Here is a 21,282-nt window from a genome sequence, read left to right as displayed (position 1 = left end):
GATACTCCTGCCACTCATTTGATTCCGCCGACAGGGCAAGTCTTACCACTGGCCTTCTGTTCTTTTTGTCAACTACGTCATTATAACTCTCACACTCTTGCAGATTTACGCAATAGGTCCCGTTCGTGCTCCGCGGCCCGACCCTCGTATCTACACCCGTAGACACACGCTGCTGCACGACATTCCAAGGTAGGGTAAAGTCGCACAAAGGGCAATAAATGAACCTATTTAAGTTGAAATAATTAAGATGCTCGTGCTAGACATGCTTAGAGTTATATTGCTTCTGCATTGCGTATTTTCTTGTTTGCATGCTCATGGGTCGAGGTACAATTTCATTTTTCGATCATTATTTTGCATAGTTGCTTATGAGTTTGAGGTGTGGTTTCGTACTTCGTGCAATATCTATGCTCTTGTTTGCTTGCATATGTTTTTGCCTGCACGTTTCCTTTGAGTGAGGTACGACTTCGTGTCTCGTGTATTACTTATGACCTTATGTGTTTGCCTATCTAAGTGGTCAAGGTATGGTTTTGGTACCTCGTGTGTTACTTATGTGCTTTTCGCTCGATGTACGGCATTGCAAGTTGAGAGTTGCTTGTTGTCATATTATAATCTGCATATGCTCACACTTATGGTAAATATGTACTTACATAAATGTAGTCTTGTGCCTAACCTGATTTCGGTTGTTTTCAAAACACTAAAAGTGGCGCTTGTGCGCTATAGTTCTTTTAAAGAGGGTTTCCTTCTGCAAACCCAATGCTCTTCAAATGCACAACTTTTGCAAAGTTAAGTTTTAAGTCCTGCCGGATTGCGAAGTCACATTTGGGCCCTCCCAGGTCCACACACTTGGGAGAAATATTTTATAACCCCGATCAGGGGTATGAGCCTATGAATGAGTGGGGTTCTGTTGAAGGACACATTCTTCATTTATTAATCTAGTGTCGCATGTCGATACTAAGATAAATTTTGGATGCAAGATTGATATTGTTGTGCCTTGTGTGAATGACTTAATGTGGCATTGTGGCTTTTAAGGATGGATCATGCCAAATGAGCTCTCCTATATTTTTTGGATCGTTATGAAGTTGTGTGTTGTGTGTTCCTTTTGAGAAGCCTACGCACCTCCCTTTTTCAGTGTTGCGTACTTTTAGACATGCACGACATGTTAAGTACTTTGTTGATCGGACGAGAGATCTGAGACGACCTTGTATCATAAAATATGCAAAATATGTGAAAGTATCATATTGTTGAAATGAATTCAACACTTATCTTGTCAAATTGTGTTGTATTACTTCTTATGCAGATAATATCTATTGGGGTTTCTTTGGTAAAACCATATTCCTTTTATCGTAGTCGTACTTTTGACAAGTACGTCCGTACTTTTTGACAAGTACGTCTTCTTACGTTGCGATGATTGGATGAGTAGGTTGTGGCAACCTTGATGAGTGCAAATAACAAAATGCTGAGATCACATAAATAAGTGATGATTTCCGCCTTCACCGGCAAGATACTCGAGTTGGGTCGAAAGACCAGAGTATATAGAATGGGTCTTCAGTTAACTACCCCTGATGTACTCATTCGAACCGCTGACTCCTGTCAGGAGAGAGGACGGGAAGGTACAAAAACTTCGATGAACAAGTCATTAATGACAGTTACGAGCAAAAGAATCGGCTTACCCATTCATTGGAGTTAGGGGAAGGAGACTACCATAATTATCCTAGGTGGTAGCTCTCCATGTTCGGGATGCATCCATTGTTTATGATGCTTTGGGGATTTCTCTCTTGGTCACCGACCGTCCCTTTAGGTGCGGACTCAGCCAGTTATCCGGGTTATCATAAAATACATAGCATAATAAACCCTCGGATCAGTCTAGGCTGTTTCTAGAGTCGTGCCTTGTGCGTACCCACTTGGCCAGTTAATATCGAAACCTAATTTAAATCTGATCACACAATTGTTGAGTTATGCACGTATGAAAGCTATAGCATGCAACGAGTTTCAATACTTATGAAATTGTGTGTGTGGTTGATGTAACATCGTATTTTGCTTGCTTATGCAGTTTTTTGCTTATAATAATTAGTCTACTTGTGCCAGTGAAATGCTTGTAATAGTTTTAGCATTTTGCTCATGATAGTTACTCCATGAATCTGTTGGAATTAAATTGGTATATAATTGCCTGTCTACTTGACATATTAAATTATTTTGCTTAACTATGTTCTATATCGTCCTGTATGTGCACCTACCAGTTTTTAGTGAAACTGACCCATTTTATGGGCAGAAAATTGATAGGTAGTACAGTCTGCAATGACACGATGGCGTGATGAGATCAAGATAGAGCTCTTTCCCTGACGTTTTGCTTCTGAGGACATGTTGATAAATTTGGTATAAAGTGTATTTCAAAATTTCTCTTTTTATTAAACCTTGAGTTACTAAAACTGTTTTAGTAAACTTCTTCTTGGTTTCAACAAACAAATTCTCAATCATTGAAATTGCAATTTAAAACCATTTGATTTTAATAGTTGTGCGGAATTCGGTAAAGGAAAGTTTACGCTGTAATGCGCTCAAGGTCCATTGACTTGTTGTTTTAAAAATATCATTTTCCGCTGAAGTACTATTTAGACTCTGATAATTGTATGATTTCAAAGATTTCTAAACTATTCTAAAAGTTACACTAAGTGGGACCTACTCGAATTCTAAATACTTTATGCAATGAAATAATAATAATAAAAGAAGTTTAATTACCAACACCTACTGATCTAGCTAGCATGCAAAGTCACTTAATAAAGGGGTATACACTACCTAAAACATCTAAGTCAACCTTGACTAAATAGTTAAAAAAATTGTAATAACTATACTATACTAAATTGCTAAATGAAAGGATGAGACGTCTATGCCTAAGAACTAGCCTAATTAAGAGAAGGGCCATTAATTTCCTGTTTGGGCTGAAGTGAATTTAGGTGGGACCCCATGCAATCTTACCTTAGGAGAACATTGTCTTTGCTAATCCAAAAACGTCAGCCCCAAATGGGCCCACTCGTTTTTGAATTAGCTATTCAATTGAGAAAATGATCTCCTCTTTAAATCAAACAAATGAATATTAAGTAATAGCTTTGAAGTTTAAATGCTCTTACTTAATATACAGATAATGGGATTCTCTCTAGGCTGGGTCTTCAAGGAAGACCCAAACTTACCCAAAATAAAAACCACCAAAATTTGAAACCCCCTAGATTCCAAAAAAATCGCTCAATGTTTAAAAATCCATGAGTGCCCTTCAATTAAAATTTGAAGCTTATAAAATTATACTAACCTAAACTAACTACCTATATACTAACGTAACTAATATTAATATTAATAATATGGGTAAACTTGTACTACAAAAAAATTTGTTAATAGCTAACAATTAGAAATAAAAAAAATAGCTAATTAGACTAACTATTGACTAAACCTAAATTCAATGAATATAGCCAAAACAAACACTTTCTAAACACAATACTACTTACTAAAAGAAGCCTAGGACCTTGCTGGTCCAGCCATGGCTGTCTTCCTCCTTGAGGAAGATGACAACCCCCTTGCAAAATGTTTTTACAAAAGACTAACAAAAAAAATGTTTTTTAATTAAAATAATGAAACAAATCAAATACGGATTGTTATTTACACTAAATTATTAACTAGAATTGATCTTAGGGTATCAACAAACTGGATTTTCAGATATTGGATCTGCTGTAAAAAATCAGACTTAAAAAAAAATATAAAACATCAAAACCGGCTAGACATGGGCTAGCCGATTTATGCAAAATAGCGAAAAACACAAAATTACAAAGAAGAGCAACGAATCTTACCGGACGATCCGTGCTTGGTCTGCGATTTGAGGCCTCCCACGGCTTCCACTAATCCTCTGCTAATGTCTGCAACTTTCAGCAGCTCAACGAACGGAACGGTGGCGGTGGTTTGAAGGACGGTAGACTGGAAAGAAGCGCTAGCCTGTAAAACTCCTCGGCTCGCGTGAGGGCCCAAAAATCTCCTCGGTCGGAAAGCATCCGGAAATCTCCTCGGTCCGAAGACTAAGCTTCATCAATGGCTGCCTTGCAGCAGCACACAAAAATCAGAAAATTAGTAGAGCTGGACACAAAAATAAAATAAACAAAAAGATGTGGAAAGAGAGAAATGGAAGACACCTAGAAAACTCCTCGGCGGCGCAACACCCGGAAAGCTCCTCGGTGCTACGAAATGGAGGTGGAAGGTAGGAGATGGAGATGGCTATGCTGGGATGGAGGTTCTCTCAGAAATCTTGGACAAAACTCAGAATGGGACGCCCCCCCTTTTGTCTAATATTTTTAAGAAATTCAAAAACACTCTTATGAAAGAGTAATTTTGAAAACACTCAAAACTTTTCTCAGAAATTACTGGGTACCCCTTTTAGAAAACGTGGATGGATCTTGGGTTGGTTCAATGTGATCCATCCTTGATCCAAAATCAAAAAATCGTTATGCTTATTTGGGTCTGGATCTGGATCTCGCTGGAATTCGCTCTGTTTCACGAAAAAACTCATTACTTTGCCAATTTAACTCCGAATTGGACGAAATTTGAAACATAGCTTCTTATGACTAGACTCCATATAAACATCGGTTTTAACTCTAAAAGTATAGATAATGACATGCATATTGTTGAGAATAGGTGGTTTAAGTTTAAATCTTCTTAGTTTGGAGGTTATTTGATATTTTTACTTAATAATGGACTTAGATGTAATTTATTCTTTTGGCCTCTCTCTATTTAACATAGAGAGCAGCCCTAATATGAATTAACGTGTTTTTTTTCCTGTGCAGCCATCTCTCTCTCTCCCTTCTCTCTCTCTCTCTACCTAGGGTTCGATGCATCTCTCTACATGGTATCAAAGCCATCGATCGTGGGAGCGTGATCGATCGTGATCAAACTACGATTAATCTACACCAACGAAAATTTTTCAATCAGGTCAGCTGTTTATTTTTCTGTGTAAGATCTGATAACAGATCTGGGATTTGACCAAGGTCATGGCCCAGATCTGTCATCAGATCTAAGGGAGCAGGATGTGTGCTGCTGGTCGTGGATGCGTGCTGTTGGTCTGGTAGCTCCTCGTTTTTCGTTTTTTTTGCCGTGATTCCCTGTTGCCGAGTTTTATCCCTGCCGTGAGTTCCTGTCGTGATTCTCTGTTGCCGAGTTTGTGGCTTTAATTCCCTGTTGCCAAGTTTTTTCTCTGTCGTGATTTCCTGCCGTGATATTTTGTTGCCGAGTTTTATTGCCGTGATATCCTGATGTTTGGGCACAACAACAATCTCCTTGTCGTGGTTTTTTCTGTTTTCGTGACTTCCTGTTATTTGGGAGAAAAAGCAATTGCACTTGTTGTGCTTTTGCTCGTGATTGAGATATGACTGACTGTCGAGCTATATATGTCTGGGAGCTGCCTCTGTTATGATTCAGTTTCTGCGTATGCATAGTTATGTTGGTCGTGATTCCCTGTTGTGCTGAAAAAAAAAATTAAAACTATTATTCATGTTTGTGGGCTGTTGTTCACTACTGTTGTGGAAACTGCAGGCTTGATTCCCTGCTGTGCTGGGAAAATATTCTTGTTGTGGGCTGCTGTTCCTTACTGTCATGGTCTTTTTGTGTGTGTGAACAACTGCTGGTTGTCGTATCGGTTAATGTGTGAGTGTAACACACGCTATTCTCTGTGTTGATTGAAGTCTGTCCAGATTTTTATCTCTGCTGAAACAAAAGTATATCTTCAGTATGGTTGAAACTTCAAAATGTGATTCCAAATTGGAACATATTGGAGAGTATAAGGCATTTGCCAATCCCTTTTCATACGGCTCTTCTGTAAGGTTGAATGAAACGAACTATGCCAGGTGGTCCAGAACGTTTATGATGTCGGTATTTGGACATCGTAGAAAACATATCTTGTTGGAAGACGAACCCACTGAAAAAGTGGGAAAATATGTTACATGGGATGAAGATAATGACATAGTTATGTCGTGGATTATGAATAGTGTTGAACCCCCTATTACATATGGTTTAATTTACTATAATACAACCAAACAGATGTGGGACAATCTTCGAGATACGTACTCACAAGAGACTAATGTGAGTCGTATCCTGCAAGTTGAACAGGAGATATATAATTTACAACAGGGAGATCAGACCTTGGCCCAGTACTATGTCTCCGTCAAAGCTGCCTTTGAAAGACTTAATGCTCACAGACCCCTCTGCTGTTCGAAACAAAAGGATCATCAAGAACAAACTATGGTTGCTCGGTAACTTATAGGTTTATCTTCAGAATTCTCTGTTGCAAAAGTCCAAATGTTGACTGGTTCAGATGTACCTACTCTTGTTGAGGCATATAATCGTCTGAGTAGACTTGCGGTCTCTCTTCCACAATCTCAGCCTGTGACTCAGTCATCTGCTCTAGTTGTCTTATCTGGTTATGGGCGTGGAAATCTTCAGAATATCAAAGGACGAGGTCGTGGACGAGGTATGGGAGGCAGAGGAAAGCTTCAATGCACATTCTGTGGAAAATCTGGACATTTAGAAGATCGTTGCTGGGATAAGCATGGCCGGCCAACCTCTTCTTCATCAAAGTCATATGCTCCTAAAGCAAATGTTACTACTCTCGAGGCAACAAAGGTACAGGAAAATATCTCTGCAAGTGACAGTAGTATCACCCTCAGTCGTGCTGAATATAATGAGTTGATAGCTCTTCGTCCTTTAAGTTCCACCCCTCCTGTAGCTGGTGTTGCCTATTCAACCGAAAATCATCTTCATCCGACTGACAGTAAGTGGATTATTGACTCTGGTGCTTCCAGACATTTATGTGGAAATTCACTTGTTTTTTCAGATCTAAAGGATATTAATGCTCATCGAGGAGTCTCATTAGCCGATGGGAGTTCCTCCCCGGTTGTTGGTCAGGGAAATATTTCTATATCCTCCTCATTACAGTTGCAAAATGTTCTTCATGCTCCAAACTTTCCTCAAAGTTTACTCTCTGTTAGTTGCCTTATAAGAGAACAAAACTGTAGAGTAATATTTGATCCGATGGGTTGTCATTTTCAGGATTTGCTGACGGGGAAGAAGATTGGTGGAGGCTATGAAGAAAATGGAGTTTACTACCTACATCATCCAATGGGTAATGTTCATGCTGCAGTGGAACACTTATTCAGTCCCGTTCAGTGGCATCGTCGTCTTGGTCATCCTTCATTATTAAAGCTTCGCTCGGTCTTTCCTCAAATTCCTTCCACCACATCATTTCAGTGTGAAGCATGTCAACTGGGCAAGCATCATCGAAGTTCGTTCCATTCGAGTTAGTCTAGTAATAAAGTTTTTGAACTTCTTCATGCAGATGTATGGGGTCCTAGTAAGATTCCTACTAGGACTCAGTGTCGATACTATCTAGTTATTGTTGATGACTTCTCTAAGTTGTCATGGGTGTTTTTAATAAAAGAACGATCTGAAGTTCCAAGTATTATCAAATCCTTAATTCTTGAAATAAAAACTCAGTTTGAATCTATTGTCAAGATTGTTCAAACTGATAATGCTCTTGAGTTTAAATCAAAAGTTTTGTTACAATTTTACCAAGATCATAGCATCCAACCTCAAACTTCCTGTGCCTATTCATCTCAACAAAATGGGGTGGCTGAGCGAAAACATAGGCACCTGCTTGATGTTGCCCGGACCATTATGATTCAATCTAATGTTCCTGCTGTAGAAGATGCACCGAACCCTAGAGAGAGAGAGAGAGAGAGAGAGAGAGAGAGGACTCGATACTTGTTATTAGGGTCTCTCTCTATGTTAAATAGAGAGAGGCTTAAAGAAATAATTACAGCCAAGTCCATAATAAAGGCAAAATTACAAATAGCATTAAATATAAAAGAACGTCACTTAAAACCACCTGTCTTCAACACTCCCCCTCAAGCTGGAGCATAGATATCAATCATGCTCAGCTTGTCACAACATTTTGAGAAATTTGGTCTAGCAAGAGGTTTTGTAAACATATCTGCAACTTGGTCTTCCGACTTTAGATATCTAGTAGTGATATGACCAGCTTGAACCATATCCCTTACATAGTGGCAATCAACCTCAATGTGCTTTGTTCTCTCATGAAATACAGGATTGTTCGCTATATGTGTTGCAGCTTTGTTATCGCACATCATGGTCATGGGAGAGGAAACCTTCACCTGAAGATCATGAAGAACAGTAGGAACCCACATCAATTCAGCAGCTGTTTGGGCCATAGCCCGATATTCTGATTCTGCACTCGACCTAGAAACCACATTTTGTTTCTTACTTCTCCAAGAGATCAAGTTGTCTCCCAAAAACACACAGAATCCTGTGGTAGATTTTCTATCCACTAGAGATCCTGCATAGTCAGCATCAGAATAGGCCACTATCTTCAGAGTTCCACCTTTCCTGAACAATAACCCCTTTCCAGGTGAAGATTTTAGATATCTGAGAATCATAATAGTTTCATTACAGTGTACCTCAGTTGGCTTGTCCTTAAACTGGCTAAGTTTGCTTACTGCTAAAGCAATATCTGGCCTGGTCACAGTTACATACAGTAGCTTCCCTACTAGGGAGCGATAGCTTTTGCTATCAACCAATTTTGACCCTTCTTCAAACAACTGAACTTTATGGTCATGGGAATATTTGCTGGTTTAGCTCCCAACATTCCTGTTTCCTTTAATAAGTCAAGAACATACTTCCGTTGAGACAAAACCATCCGTTCACGGCTCCTAGCAACTTCTATACCCAGAAAATACCTGAGTGAACCAAGGTCTTTTGTAACAAAGCGTTTTTGAAGATGAGCCTTTGTGGCTTCAATAGCTTTCACATCATCTCCTGTAAGAATGATGTCATCCACATATACCACCATAACAACTATGCCAGAGCTAGTTTTCTTTATAAATAGTGTATGATCTGCTGCTGACCTATTAAAGCCAAAGCGTGACATCACTTCAAACAACTTTTGAAACCATGCACGAGGACTTTGTTTCAAGCCATAAATCACCTTTTTCAATCTACACACCTTCTGACACTCTCCCTCAACCGCGAATCCTAGAGGTTGTTGCATGTAAACAGTCTCAGATAAATCCCCATATAGAAATGCATTTTTCACATCTAATTGGTATAAGTTCCAACCATGCTGAACAGCTACTGAGAGAACAAGACGAATGGTACCCATCCGTGCAACAGGAGAAAAAGTTTCAAAGAAATCAATACCATATGTCTGAGTATACCCTTTTGCAACTAATCTCGCCTTGTACCTTTCAATAGAACCATCAGATTTGTACTTTATGGTATATACCCATTTACATCCAACAATGTCGGCATCTGCTGGGGAATCAACTAGATCCCATGTATGTTGAGATATTAAAGCATCCATTTCTTCTTGCATAGCCAGCTTCCAGCGAGTACGAAGCTCTGCCTACTGATAGTTTAGAGGAATAGTTTCAGCAGATAAGGCTGAAATAAAAGATTTCATCTGATTTCCAATTCTGGCATTAGAGACAAAATGAGATATGGGATATAAGGTACATTGTCGTGTCCCCTTTCGTAGAGCAATAGACCTGTTATCAGTATCATGAAGATCACTATTGTCAGTAGAACTTACCTCAGGGGAAGAAGAAGATGAAGGCACTTGCGGAGGTGGATCTCTACGCACATATACCAATGGAGGATTATGAAATCTGGAAGAGGATGAAGGTTGGTTCGGGAATGAGGGTACGGATTCCAAAGGAAAAGGAGGTATAGGTAATAGACAAGACTCAACTGGATCAACCTGCAGCAGGGAACTGGTACTAGAGTAATATGGAGTGGATTCCAAGAAAGAGACATCCGCACTGACATACTCTCGGCGAGAAGTAGGATCATAACATCGATATCCCTTTTGATTTTTGGGATAACCTATAAATATGCATTTTGTAGCTTGAGCAACTATTATCACGGTCAGGGCCAAGTTTGTGTACAAAACAAATACATCCAAATACTTTGGGCGAGAGGGAGAAGAGGGGGGTATTGGGTTTTAGGATATGAATTGGAATTTGATCACCCACAGAAGATGAAGGCATTCGGTTGATCAGATAACAAGCAGTTGTAATCGCATCAACTCAGTATAACGCAGGAACATTGGATTGAATCATAATGGTCCTGGCAACATCAAGCAGGTGACGATGTTTTCGCTCAGCCTCCCCATTTTGTTGAGATGAATATGCACATGAAGTTTGGGGTTAGATGCCATTATCTTGGTAAAATTGTAACAGACCTTTTGATTTAAACTCGAGAGCATTATCAGTGCGAACAATCTTGACAATAGATTCAAACTGAGTTTTTATTTCAAGAATTAAAGATTGGAGAATACTTGGAACTTCAGATCGTTCCTTTATTAAAAACACCCATGACAACTTAGAGAAATCATCAACAATAACTAGATAATATCGACACTGAGTCCTAGTAGGAATCTTACTAGGACCCCATACATCTGCATGGAGAAGTTCAAAGACTTTATTACTAGACTGACTCTGACTCGAAGGGAATGAACTTCGATGATGCTTGCCCAACTGACATGCTTCACACTGAAATAATATGGTGGAAGGAATCAACTTCTGAAGATAAACCTATAAGAAACCGAGCAACCATAGTTTGTTTTTGATGATCCTTTTGTTTCGAACAGCAGAGAGGTCTGTGAGCATTAAGTCTTTCAAAGGCAGCTTTTACGGAGGCATAGTATTGGGCTAAGGTTTGATCGCCCTGCTGTAAATTATATATTTCCTGTTCAACTTGCAGGATACGACTCACATTAGTCTCTTGTGAGTACGTATCTCGAAGATTGTCCCACATCTGTCTGGCTGTATTATAGTAAATTAAACCATCTGCAATATGAGGTTCAACACTATTCATAATCCATGACATAACTATGTCATTATCTTCATTCCAGGTAACATATTTTCTCACCTTTTCATTGGGTTCGTCTTCCAACAAGACATGTTTTCTACGATGTCCAGATACCGACATCATAAATGTTCTGGACCACCTAGCATAGTTAGTTTCATTCAACCTTACAGACGAGTCGTACGAAAATGGATTGGCAAAAGCTTTATATTCTCCAATATTTTCCAATTTTGAATCACCTTTCGAAGTTTCAGCCATACTTCTGGTTCAGCAAACAAAAAAACTAGACAGACTCCAATCAACTCAGGGAAACACGTGTGTACCACCCACACATCAACCGATATGACAATCAGCAACTGTTCACACAAAAAAAACTCACTACAGTAAGGGACAACAGCCCACAACCATAATTTTTTTTTTCAACACGTCAGTGAATCACGACCAACATAACTCTGCATACGCAGAACCTGGTTCATAACATGGGCTGCTCCTCGGACATATACAGCTCGACAATCAGTCATTTTTCAATCACAAGCAACACCACTACTTGTTTGATTGTTGTTTCTTCAAAAACTAGGAAGTCGCAACATGAACTCACGATACAAAAAAAACTCAGGGCCCAAATATCAGGGTATCATGGATGAAATCAAAACATTGATAGATTAACACATTCACGGCTGAAATATCAGGATAGAAGCACTGATATCTTTCACACATTCACGGCAGATCAGAAAGCAAATAGATTAACACACAGGAGCTAACGTGGTTCAGTGCAAACTGTACCCATGTCCACGATATCAAGGTCTCACGCCATGAAATCACGAAAAAACAGGGCCCAAACATATGCAGAATCACCAACAGCAACCGAAACTCACCAGGGAATGAAATAACCAACATTCGTCAACACTTACCAACAGCATAGTCAACCTGGAATGAAATAAGACTCGGCAACAAAGAACCACGACAGGAACTCACAGCGAAGAAGAAACTCAGCAACAGGTAGTCACGAAAAAAAACCCCGAGAAGCTACCAAACCCACAACAAGCATCCACGACCAGCAGCACGCCCAAATCTTTCATCAGATCTTAAAAAAAATTTTTAATCGCTGACCTGATTGGAGAAATAGTTTCATTAGATAGAAGTTTGATCACGATCGAGAAAACTTCCACGGTCGACTGTGCTTTGATCACACTCGATCATGCTCCCACGATCACGATCGGCTATCGATCACGCTCCCACGATCGGCTATGCTTTGATACCATGTAGAAGATGCACCGAACCCTAGATAGAGAGAGAGAAGAGAGAGAGAGAGAGAGAGAGAGAGAGAGAGAGAGAGAGAGAGAGAGAGAGAGACGACTGCACAGGAAGAGAGGACTCGATACTTGTTATTAGGGTCTCTCTCTATGTTAAATAGAGAGAGGCTTAAAGAAATAATTACAGCCAAGTCCATAATAAAGGCAAAATTACAAATGGCATTAAATATAAAAGAACTTCACTTAAAACCACCTGTCTTCAACACCTGCGTTATACTGGGGTGATGCGATTACCACTGCTTGTTATCTGATCAACCGCATGCCTTCATCTTCCGTGGGTGATCAAATTCCATTACATATCCTAAAACCTAATGCCCCACTCTTCTCTTTCTCGCCCAAAATATTTGGATGTGTTTGTTTTGTCCACAAACTTGGTCCTGACCGTGATAAATTAGTTGCTCAAGCTACAAAATGCATATTTATAGGTTATCCCAAAAATCAAAAGGGATATCGATGCTATGATCCTATTTCTCGCCGAGAGTATGTCAGTGCGGATGTATCTTTCTTGGAATCCACTCCATATTACTCTAGTACCGGTTCCCCTCTGCAGGTTGATCCAGCTGAGTCTTTTTCATTACCTATACCTCCTTTTCCTTTGGAATTCGTGCCCTCATTACCGAACCAAACTTCATCCTCTTCCAGATTTCATAATCCTCCATTCGTATATGTGCGTAGAGCTCCACCTCCGCAAGTGCCTTCATCTTCTTCTTCTCCTGAGGTAAGTTCTACTGACAATAGTGATCTTCATGATGATGATAACATGCCTATTACTCTACGAAAGGGGACACGACAATGTACCTTATATCCCATATCTCATTTTGTCTCCGATGCCAGAATTGGAAATCAGATGAAGTCTTTTATTTCAGCCTTATCTGCTGAAACTATTCCTCTGAACTATCAACAGACAGAGCTTGATAATCGCTGGAAGCTGGCTATGCAAGAAGAAATGGATGCTTTAGTCTCTCAGCATACATGGGATCTAGTTGATTCCCCAACAGATGCTGACATTGTTGGATGTAAATGTGTATATACAATAAAGTACAAATTTGATGGTTCTATTGAAAGGTACAAGGCCAGATTAGTAGCGAAAGGGTATACTCAGACATATGGTATTGATTTCTTTGAAACCTTTTCTCCTGTTGCACGGATGGGTACCATTCGTCTTGTTCTCTCAGTAGTTGTTCAACATGGTTGGATCTTGTGCCAATTAGATGTGAAAAATGCATTTCTATATGGGGATCTATCTGAGACCGTTTACATGCAACAACCTCCAGGTTTCGAGGTTGAGGGGGAGTGTCTGAAGGTGTGTAGATTGAGAAAGGCGATTTATGGCTTGAAACAGAGTCCTCGCGCATGGTTTCAAAAGTTGTTTGAAGTGATGTCATGCTTTGGCTTTAATAGGTTAGCGACAGATCATACTCTATTTATCAAGAAAACTAACTCAGTCATAGTTGTTATGGTGGTATATGTGGATGACATCATTATTACAGGAGACAATGTGAAAGATATTGAAAACACAAAGGCTCATCTTCAAACGCACTTTGTTACAAAAGACCTTGGTTCACTTAGATATTTCCTGGGTATAGAAGTTGCTAGGAGTCTTGAAGGGATGGTGTTGTCTCAACGAAAGTATGTTCTTGACTTATTAAAGGAAACGGGAATGTTGGGAGCTAAACCAACAAATATTCCCATGGACCATAAAGTTCAGTTGTTTGAAGAAGGGTCAAAACCAGTTGATAGCAAAAACTATCGCTCCCTAGTAGGGAAGCTATTATATGTAACTGTGACTAGGCCGGATATTGCTTTAGCAGTAAGAAAAGTTAGTCAGTTTATGAACAAACCAACTGAGGTACACTGGAATGCAACCATAATGATTCTCAGATATCTAAAATCTTCTCCTGGAAAGGGGTTATTGTTCAGGAAAGGTGAAACTCTGGAGATAGTGGCCTATTCTGATGCTGACTATGCTGGATCTGTAGTAGATAGAAAATCTACCACAGGATTCTGTGTGTTTTTGGGAGACAACTTGATTTCTTGGAGAAGAAACAAACAAAATGTGGTTTCCAGGTCGAGTGCAGAATCAGAATATCGGGCTATGGCCCAAACAGCTGCTGAATTGATGTGGGTTCGTACTGTTCTTCATGATCTTCAGGTGAAGGTTTCCTCTCCTATGACCATGATGTCTACCTCTCCCCTGTCTACCCAAAGAAAAAAACAGATGGGGGAGGGGCTCGGCCCCTCCCCTGTCGACCCCCCCCAAAAAAAAACAGATGGGGGAGGGGCTCGGCCCCTCCCCTGTCGACCCAAAAACGAAAAACATAAAGGGGAGGGGCTCGCCCCTCCCCTGTCGACCCAAAAAAGAAAAACATAAAGGGGAGGGGCTCGGCCCCTCCCCTGTCGACCCAAAAACGAAAAACATAAAGGGGAGGGGCTCGCCCCTCCCCTGTCGACCCAAAAAAAAAAACATAAAGGGGAGGGGCTCGGCCCCTCCCCTGTCGACCCAAAAAAAGAGCTAGATGGGGGAGGGGCTCGACCCCTCCTGTGCCGAAAAACGAGGGAGCAGGGGGGGCTCAGCCCCTCCCCTGCCGACCCAACAAGAGACCGAGAGAGGGGGGGGGTGCTCGGTCCCTCCCCCGCCGACCCAAGAAGAGAGTGAGAGACATACCTGCAAAAGGAGAGGAGGAGCCGAGAGGATGAGCCGAGAGGCGGAGCTGGGGCGGCGGCGCTGGGGGCGGCGCTGGGAGAGCTCGAGCTCAGGGGGAGAGAGAGGAGAGATTAGGGCAATTTTTTTTTTCCCTAATCCTCCTTTTCATCGGGGGAATTTTTTTTTACGCCCAAATTATGGACAAAAATGACCTGGGTGTGTTGACCGCACCCAGGGTCGTGTTGACTGCACTTGATGCCGCACCCGCGTCGCGTCGACGCGGGTGCGGCATCTGTTTTCCCGAGTCCCTTTGACATAGGTATAGGGGCATACGAAGGCCCGATAGAATCTGTTAGGGTTCTGAAGGAACCCTAACACAATGGAAAGGGGAAGGGGAGGTGCGTAGCCGCCGGGGTGAGGGTAACGGCCTCCTCCCTTTTTGGGAGGCCACCCTCCTACTAATGGGGTCCCGAACCCCTCTTCCTCCCACTCTCCTCTTCTCTCTCTCTGTCTTCTCCCCTCTCTCTGCGTCCATCGGCATCCGCCTGAGTAACCCCTGACTCCTTTCTTTTCCCTGTTCCTCTCGACCCAAGCTCGGCAGCAGAGCAATCGACATTGGCCGACCCTCCTCTCGCGACAGCAGTCTTCGATCGCCGGAAAAGCACCGGAAAAGGTAGGAATATTCTGTGTTCTCCTTGTTGGGTACGCCATTATGTATTTAGAATAAAATAAATGTTGTTGCTTGAACACTCCTGTAATGTGCCTGAATGCTTAACCCAATGAAATAGTTGTTTTCGCTGTTACAAAAAAAAACCTCTAAAAATTTGGGTTAAAATTTCGGGGCGTTACAATGTAAATGGTTGAAGCTACAAAACAATGCACAGGAAATGGGTGGTTTTCTTACTTCCTATCAAGGAGATAGAATTCACAAGGTGACATACTACCAAAAAAATTTTACAGTGTGATTCCACCTATTACTGGGAGCTGCATGGTAATAACATTTGGATGTCAACCCTGTCACCAAACATGGAGGTGGGAGGAACAAAAATAAAAATACCTTTAAGAACCTTGTGAAGAACATGCATATTCTCTTCTTCTTTCCTAGGCTAGATGCTGGGGGTCTTCACAAACGCATGTCACACAGATTCTCCATTTTGACTTCCCGTTTTGTACCCGTTTGTGTACTAGTTATATTGGAAACTCATAAAAATCACCATATCCCAGTATCCACATCCATATTGGTGACATAGCTACAATTAAGAAGTGTTTTGAATTGAGACTTTGGCTCTTGAATTTGGTTAGGATAATGGGTTCTATAGTTCATCCCTTCCAAATAATTGATAAACTAGAAAAAATGAGTTATTTTAACCTACTTGTAATGTCAATGAACATGTGTTTGGAGACAAAGAGGGAATGAGTCCATGGTTGACTTGGCCCAATTAGGTCTTTGTATTTACCCATGTCAGTCATGTCTTTATGAGACTACACTTTTAGTATGGACAAGTTGTTAGCTTGGCCAATATCTGAATTGGCCGACCCAGGTTCTCATTAATGGGGGGAAATTAGTATACTCCAACAGAAGATGCAATACTGCGGTGCTCTTTGATATTATGTGTATTATCCTGTAATCATCACTTTTGACAGTTATTTGGTTTTTGTTTGGAACCTGAGTTCTAAGATTGCTATTTCATATTAAATCAACAAAAAAGGTGGATTTTTAAAGAATATGGATTCAGTTGACCAATTTCTGTGTGATGTATGGCTGTGAAGATGAGCCAGCACCCCATCTATTATAGTTATGTTATTTGTTTCAGATTTTATTCACACTAGTCTGGCCAGAACTACAAGTGACGTACTCTTGTGCTTTCGGGAGCTCTTAATTGGTTCTGCAGCCTTCGGAAAATCAAAGAAATGGAGGTGCATTTGGAAATGGAAGCTGCTGTGCGCATAGTGGTCAGTGTGGTTCGGGAGGAACTGCCACACTTTCCACGATGTATCCTCCAACTTTACTGCAATTCACCAGAAAGCTCAGATGGATATATTCTTTCTGTAAAGTTGGTTTTGTCTGATTCTAACCTCTCTTTGATTGGAATATCAAGATTGGGTTCTTGTATCTCTATACTCTTGAGTTTTACTTTGTATTTGGATGACTCCTCTTCAACCCTTCTTTTCAACTGATTTAACAAATACTACTATTCTTTGCTCTCCAAAGAAAAGTTCAAGATATAAGATAAATTTGTCTGTACTGCCATTGTATTTGTGCAAATCTGTTTAGACACACACACGTGTATTTATTTAGTTATTTGTAGTGGTGTATGTGTGGATTGTAATGATGATAATCATAATCATAAATCTTGCAGCTATCAGTATACGTTGAAGCAGCTTTTTGAAGAACTTGATAACAATGACCAGACGAATTCTCAGTTTGCATCTGTAACAATGCGGATAATGTCTGCACTTCAGACAAACCTGGATGGAAAAACTAAGCAATACAAGGATCCTGCATTAGCCCAACTGTTTCTTATGAATAATATTCACTATATGGTCAGATCTGTTCGCAGGTGAGTATGTAGCTGCTTCTTGACGAGTGAAGGCAAACTTTGTTCAAGATGATATCAACAATGATCATGGAACTTTTCAGATCTGAGGCAAAGGATTTGTTGGGTGATGATTGGGTACAAAGGCATCGCAAGATAGTACAACAGCATGCAAACTGGTATAAGAGGATTACTTGGAACAAGGTGCAGTCTTTTCATCTTTCATATACCAATTAGCCTTTTTTTATTTTGTTTGTTTAGCTTTCATGTATTATACATAAATTATGTGATTCTGAATTGTTAAAATGTAAACTATATATATCTATACATATATATATATAGATAGATACATATACATATATATTCTATATATATGTCTATGTATATATATATATGTATATATATTTTGTAATACCCGATAAGGGTAAATCTGTCATTTCCACTTTTATGCATATTCTCTTTTGAATATGTTTGTATTTTTTTTCTCTTTTTACTTTTTTTATTTTCTTTTATTTTCAGCCATTGGGTGGCCCACATTATAGACGTTGGGCCCCTCCAGCGGTCACAATTGTGACTGTTGGAGGGGCTCCAACATCTATATGTGGAGCCCCTCCAAGGTCTCCCCATGTGTATTATAAATAGGGGCTCACCCCCTTTGTATTCTTTAAGCTTTTAGAAAAAACTCTTCCCATATTCAATAAAGATCTTCTTTTATTTTTATGCCTTGGTGCATTTATAATCTTTTGTATGTGTTGTGCCTTTGTGCACACTTTTTTCAAGTGTTCTTCTTGTGCCTTTGTGCACACATCACACTTAAGAACTTAGTGCTTTTGTGCACATAGTCTCTTTGAAGATATTTTCACATGGTATCAGAGCTTGGTCTCTAGAAGAATAGCTCGAGTATTGCATCATCAAGGTGGTCACCTCGAAAAATGTGCTCATTCATCATTCTCATTCTTTTGGCATGAAAAGCTTTTGCAAACTATTTCAAGTGAAGTGAAATACATCAAGTAAGCTCAAAGAAGACTCGTTGTGGTAAGCTTTCAAATTTAGAAGACTTTTTATTTCTCATAAAAGCTCTCCATGGGAGAAAAAAATTCTCATTTCTCCCTCGGATTCAAACTCAATGGGTCAAATTATCACGTTTGGGCCAGCAATATGGAAGCTTATATTAAGGGAAAAGGACTTTGGGGCTATGTCAAAGGTATGATTCCCGAACCCGAACAAAAAATTACTATAATAGAAAAAGGTGAAATTAAGGTTCTTGATGGAGAAGAAAGAGAGAAAGCCTTTGGAGAATATAACAAAAAACATGAAGAATGAGAGATGGAGAATTACAAAATCTTTTTATAGATTTTTTCTACGGTAGAAACAAGGATAAATGCCACTATTTTGAAATTCAAAAAGGCATTTCAAGTTTGGGATTATCTTGAGAGGATGTATACCTCAAGAAATTTATCTCATAAATATTACCTTCAAAAAAAGACATTGACTATTCAACAAAGGAAAATGCCCATTAGAGAATATTTTGCCGAACTATCATCTATTAGGGATGAGCTTGCACTCCTTGAACCAAAATGGAGTGGAGAAGCTATTCAGCTACACCACAAGCAATTAGAAGATCATTTCTTAACTTTTTTAATGTGCTTAGACTCGAATTCGAGCAAGCTAGATCTTCTCTTTTATCTTCTTTTGCCTCTCCACCTCTAGAAGACATTCTTACTAAATTAAGTGGAGAAAAAACTAGATTGGGAATGAATAAAACCCATTAAAGTGTGTTGGCCGTTCCTTCAAAAGATGAAAATGAAGGAGCCTATGCCATCTCTAGATCGGGGAGTAACTTGAAAACATATAAATCCCCGCATTTCAATAATTTTTAAAATCAAGGAACAAGAGAAGATGGTGGTGAAAATGGTAGACAAAATGGAAGGTACTAAGAAAGAGATTATGGTAAAATTATTTGTCATTTTTACAAAGAACCGAGTCACATTAAACCGGTTTGTCCAAAATGGAAGAAAAAGATGGTCATGTCTACAATATTTCAACCTCATAAGGAGGAAGGTCCATCCACTTCCAACAATGGTGCACTTTAAATCATGAAAGCTCTTCAACCTCTTCTCAAGGGATCTATTTCCAAGGCCGCCATGTCAACCTTATCTTCTCCCGTTTAGACTTCTTGGCTTTTGAATTCGGGTGCCTCCTTTCATATGACTCCAAATATTTTTTCTATTTGGGAATATACAAAAAATATATCTCATTTTGTTTCAACCGCGAATGGTGCTTATCTTAAAATCAAAGGGATTGAAAATTTTGAAAATCAAGGATTTTTTATTCCTAAAATTAGATTTATACCTAAATTAAATTTAAATTTGCTTTCGGTCTCTCAACTATCGGACCATGGGTGTGATATCAAATTCTCATTAAATAAATGTTTGATATAGGATCGCTGGTCCGGAAAGTTGATTGGGGAAGGCTCTAGGAAAAGATATTTATACTACGTAGAATTTCTTCAAATTTCAAAACATTCTTTTTGTATCATTGCCCAACATAAAGATGTAAATGTTTGGCATAAGCGTTTTGGGCATTCCAATATTGCCAAGCTTTCTTATTTGCATTTTGTTAAAGATCTATGTAAAAATGACTTCATTTGTAATGATTGCATTCTTGGAAAAATGAGAAGCTTTCCTTTTGAACAAATCACTATGTTTACAAATAAATCATTTGAAATTGTGTATTCGGATGTATGATGACTGGTGTAATGCCCCAAAAATCCAGGACTTGTAACTTTTTATGAAAAGTTTGAAAGCTTTGTAATCATTCGTTTATCAAAGTTTTTAAATAGTAATTCAACGAAAAATAGTGTTTGCAATAGCAAGTCAATGGACTTTAGGCGCATTACAGTGCAAACTTTCCTTCACAAGATTTGAAACTCCATACATTTAAGAAATCAAATAGATTATAAAAATGTAACTTTTTAATAGTTTAAGACTTGTATAAAGGAGAGATTTTCAAGAAAACCTTTATGCAAATTTATCAAAAAAGTCCTAAGAAGAGAAACGTCAGGAAAAGAGTCTTATCTTGATCTCATCATGCCATCGTGCCATCGCAGTCTGCACATATCCAATTATCACCTGTGCCCATAAAATGGGTTAGTTTCATGAAAATTTGGTAGGATCGTAAAAAGGAAATGAAGAAGAACATAAAGCTAACAATAAGCAGAATAAACAGTTATAAGAGTAACAGAGCTACATGCATGCCAGCAACTATCACAAGCAGTAAGTAAAGTAAAACAAGTGATTGTGCTCTAGAACAAGTAACATCACCAAAGAGTATATCTAATTGTAATGTGAGTAGGTTATATTTTTGTTCTGATTATTAGCTGACCATGTGGGTACGCACAATGCACGAAACGTAGAAACATCCGAGATCAATCTGGGGTCTATTATGATGTGTTTTATGATACCTTGGATGAATGACTGAATCTACTCCTAAGGGGACGATCAATGGCCAAGAGAGGATTCTCCAAAGGCCACTCGTTCAAAAGATGCATCCAACTTTTGCAAAAGTGCCTGAAGCTACATTTTGTAGCCCATTTCCCCTAACTCTGATGACTGGGGAAGCCGAGTCTTTTGCCCGAAATAGCTATTAATAGTCTGTCCATTAGAGTTTTTATACCATCCATCGTTTTTCTTGATGAACCGTGTCGAACGAGCACGACGGGGGTTTCTTAACCATCATCCCATTCTACATGCTCTGGTCCATTAGACCCACTAGAGCATCTTGCCTATGAAGGCGCATAGTCATCATTTTGTGAATTCCAACAATTGTGCTTATTGCACGTCATGAGGTTCATTAACCTCCCATGCTACACATCATAGTGCAACCC

The 21,282-nt window shown here is 39.5% G+C and overlaps 1 protein-coding gene across 1 annotated transcript in view; it reads left to right on the top strand.

Annotated features, from left to right (window-relative positions):
* LOC149816990 (exocyst complex component EXO70A1-like) overlaps positions 1 to 21,282 on the top strand; it is a 159,823-nt gene that overhangs the window by 95,235 nt on the left and 43,306 nt on the right. Inside the window, exons 8-9 of the mRNA XM_089987308.1 lie at positions 17,220 to 17,420; positions 17,501 to 17,600. Coding sequence (XP_089843434.1) covers positions 17,220 to 17,420; positions 17,501 to 17,600 — 301 coding nt within the window. The remainder of the gene's footprint in view (positions 1 to 17,219; positions 17,421 to 17,500; positions 17,601 to 21,282) is intronic.

Source organism: Nuphar pumila, chromosome 14 (genome assembly GCF_984573655.1).
Source record: "Nuphar pumila chromosome 14, dmNupPumi1.hap1.1, whole genome shotgun sequence".
Taxonomy (NCBI): domain Eukaryota; kingdom Viridiplantae; phylum Streptophyta; class Magnoliopsida; order Nymphaeales; family Nymphaeaceae; genus Nuphar; species Nuphar pumila.
The sequence above is the reverse complement of the archived record's forward strand: the minus strand, read 5'-3'. Positions and strand labels throughout refer to the sequence as shown.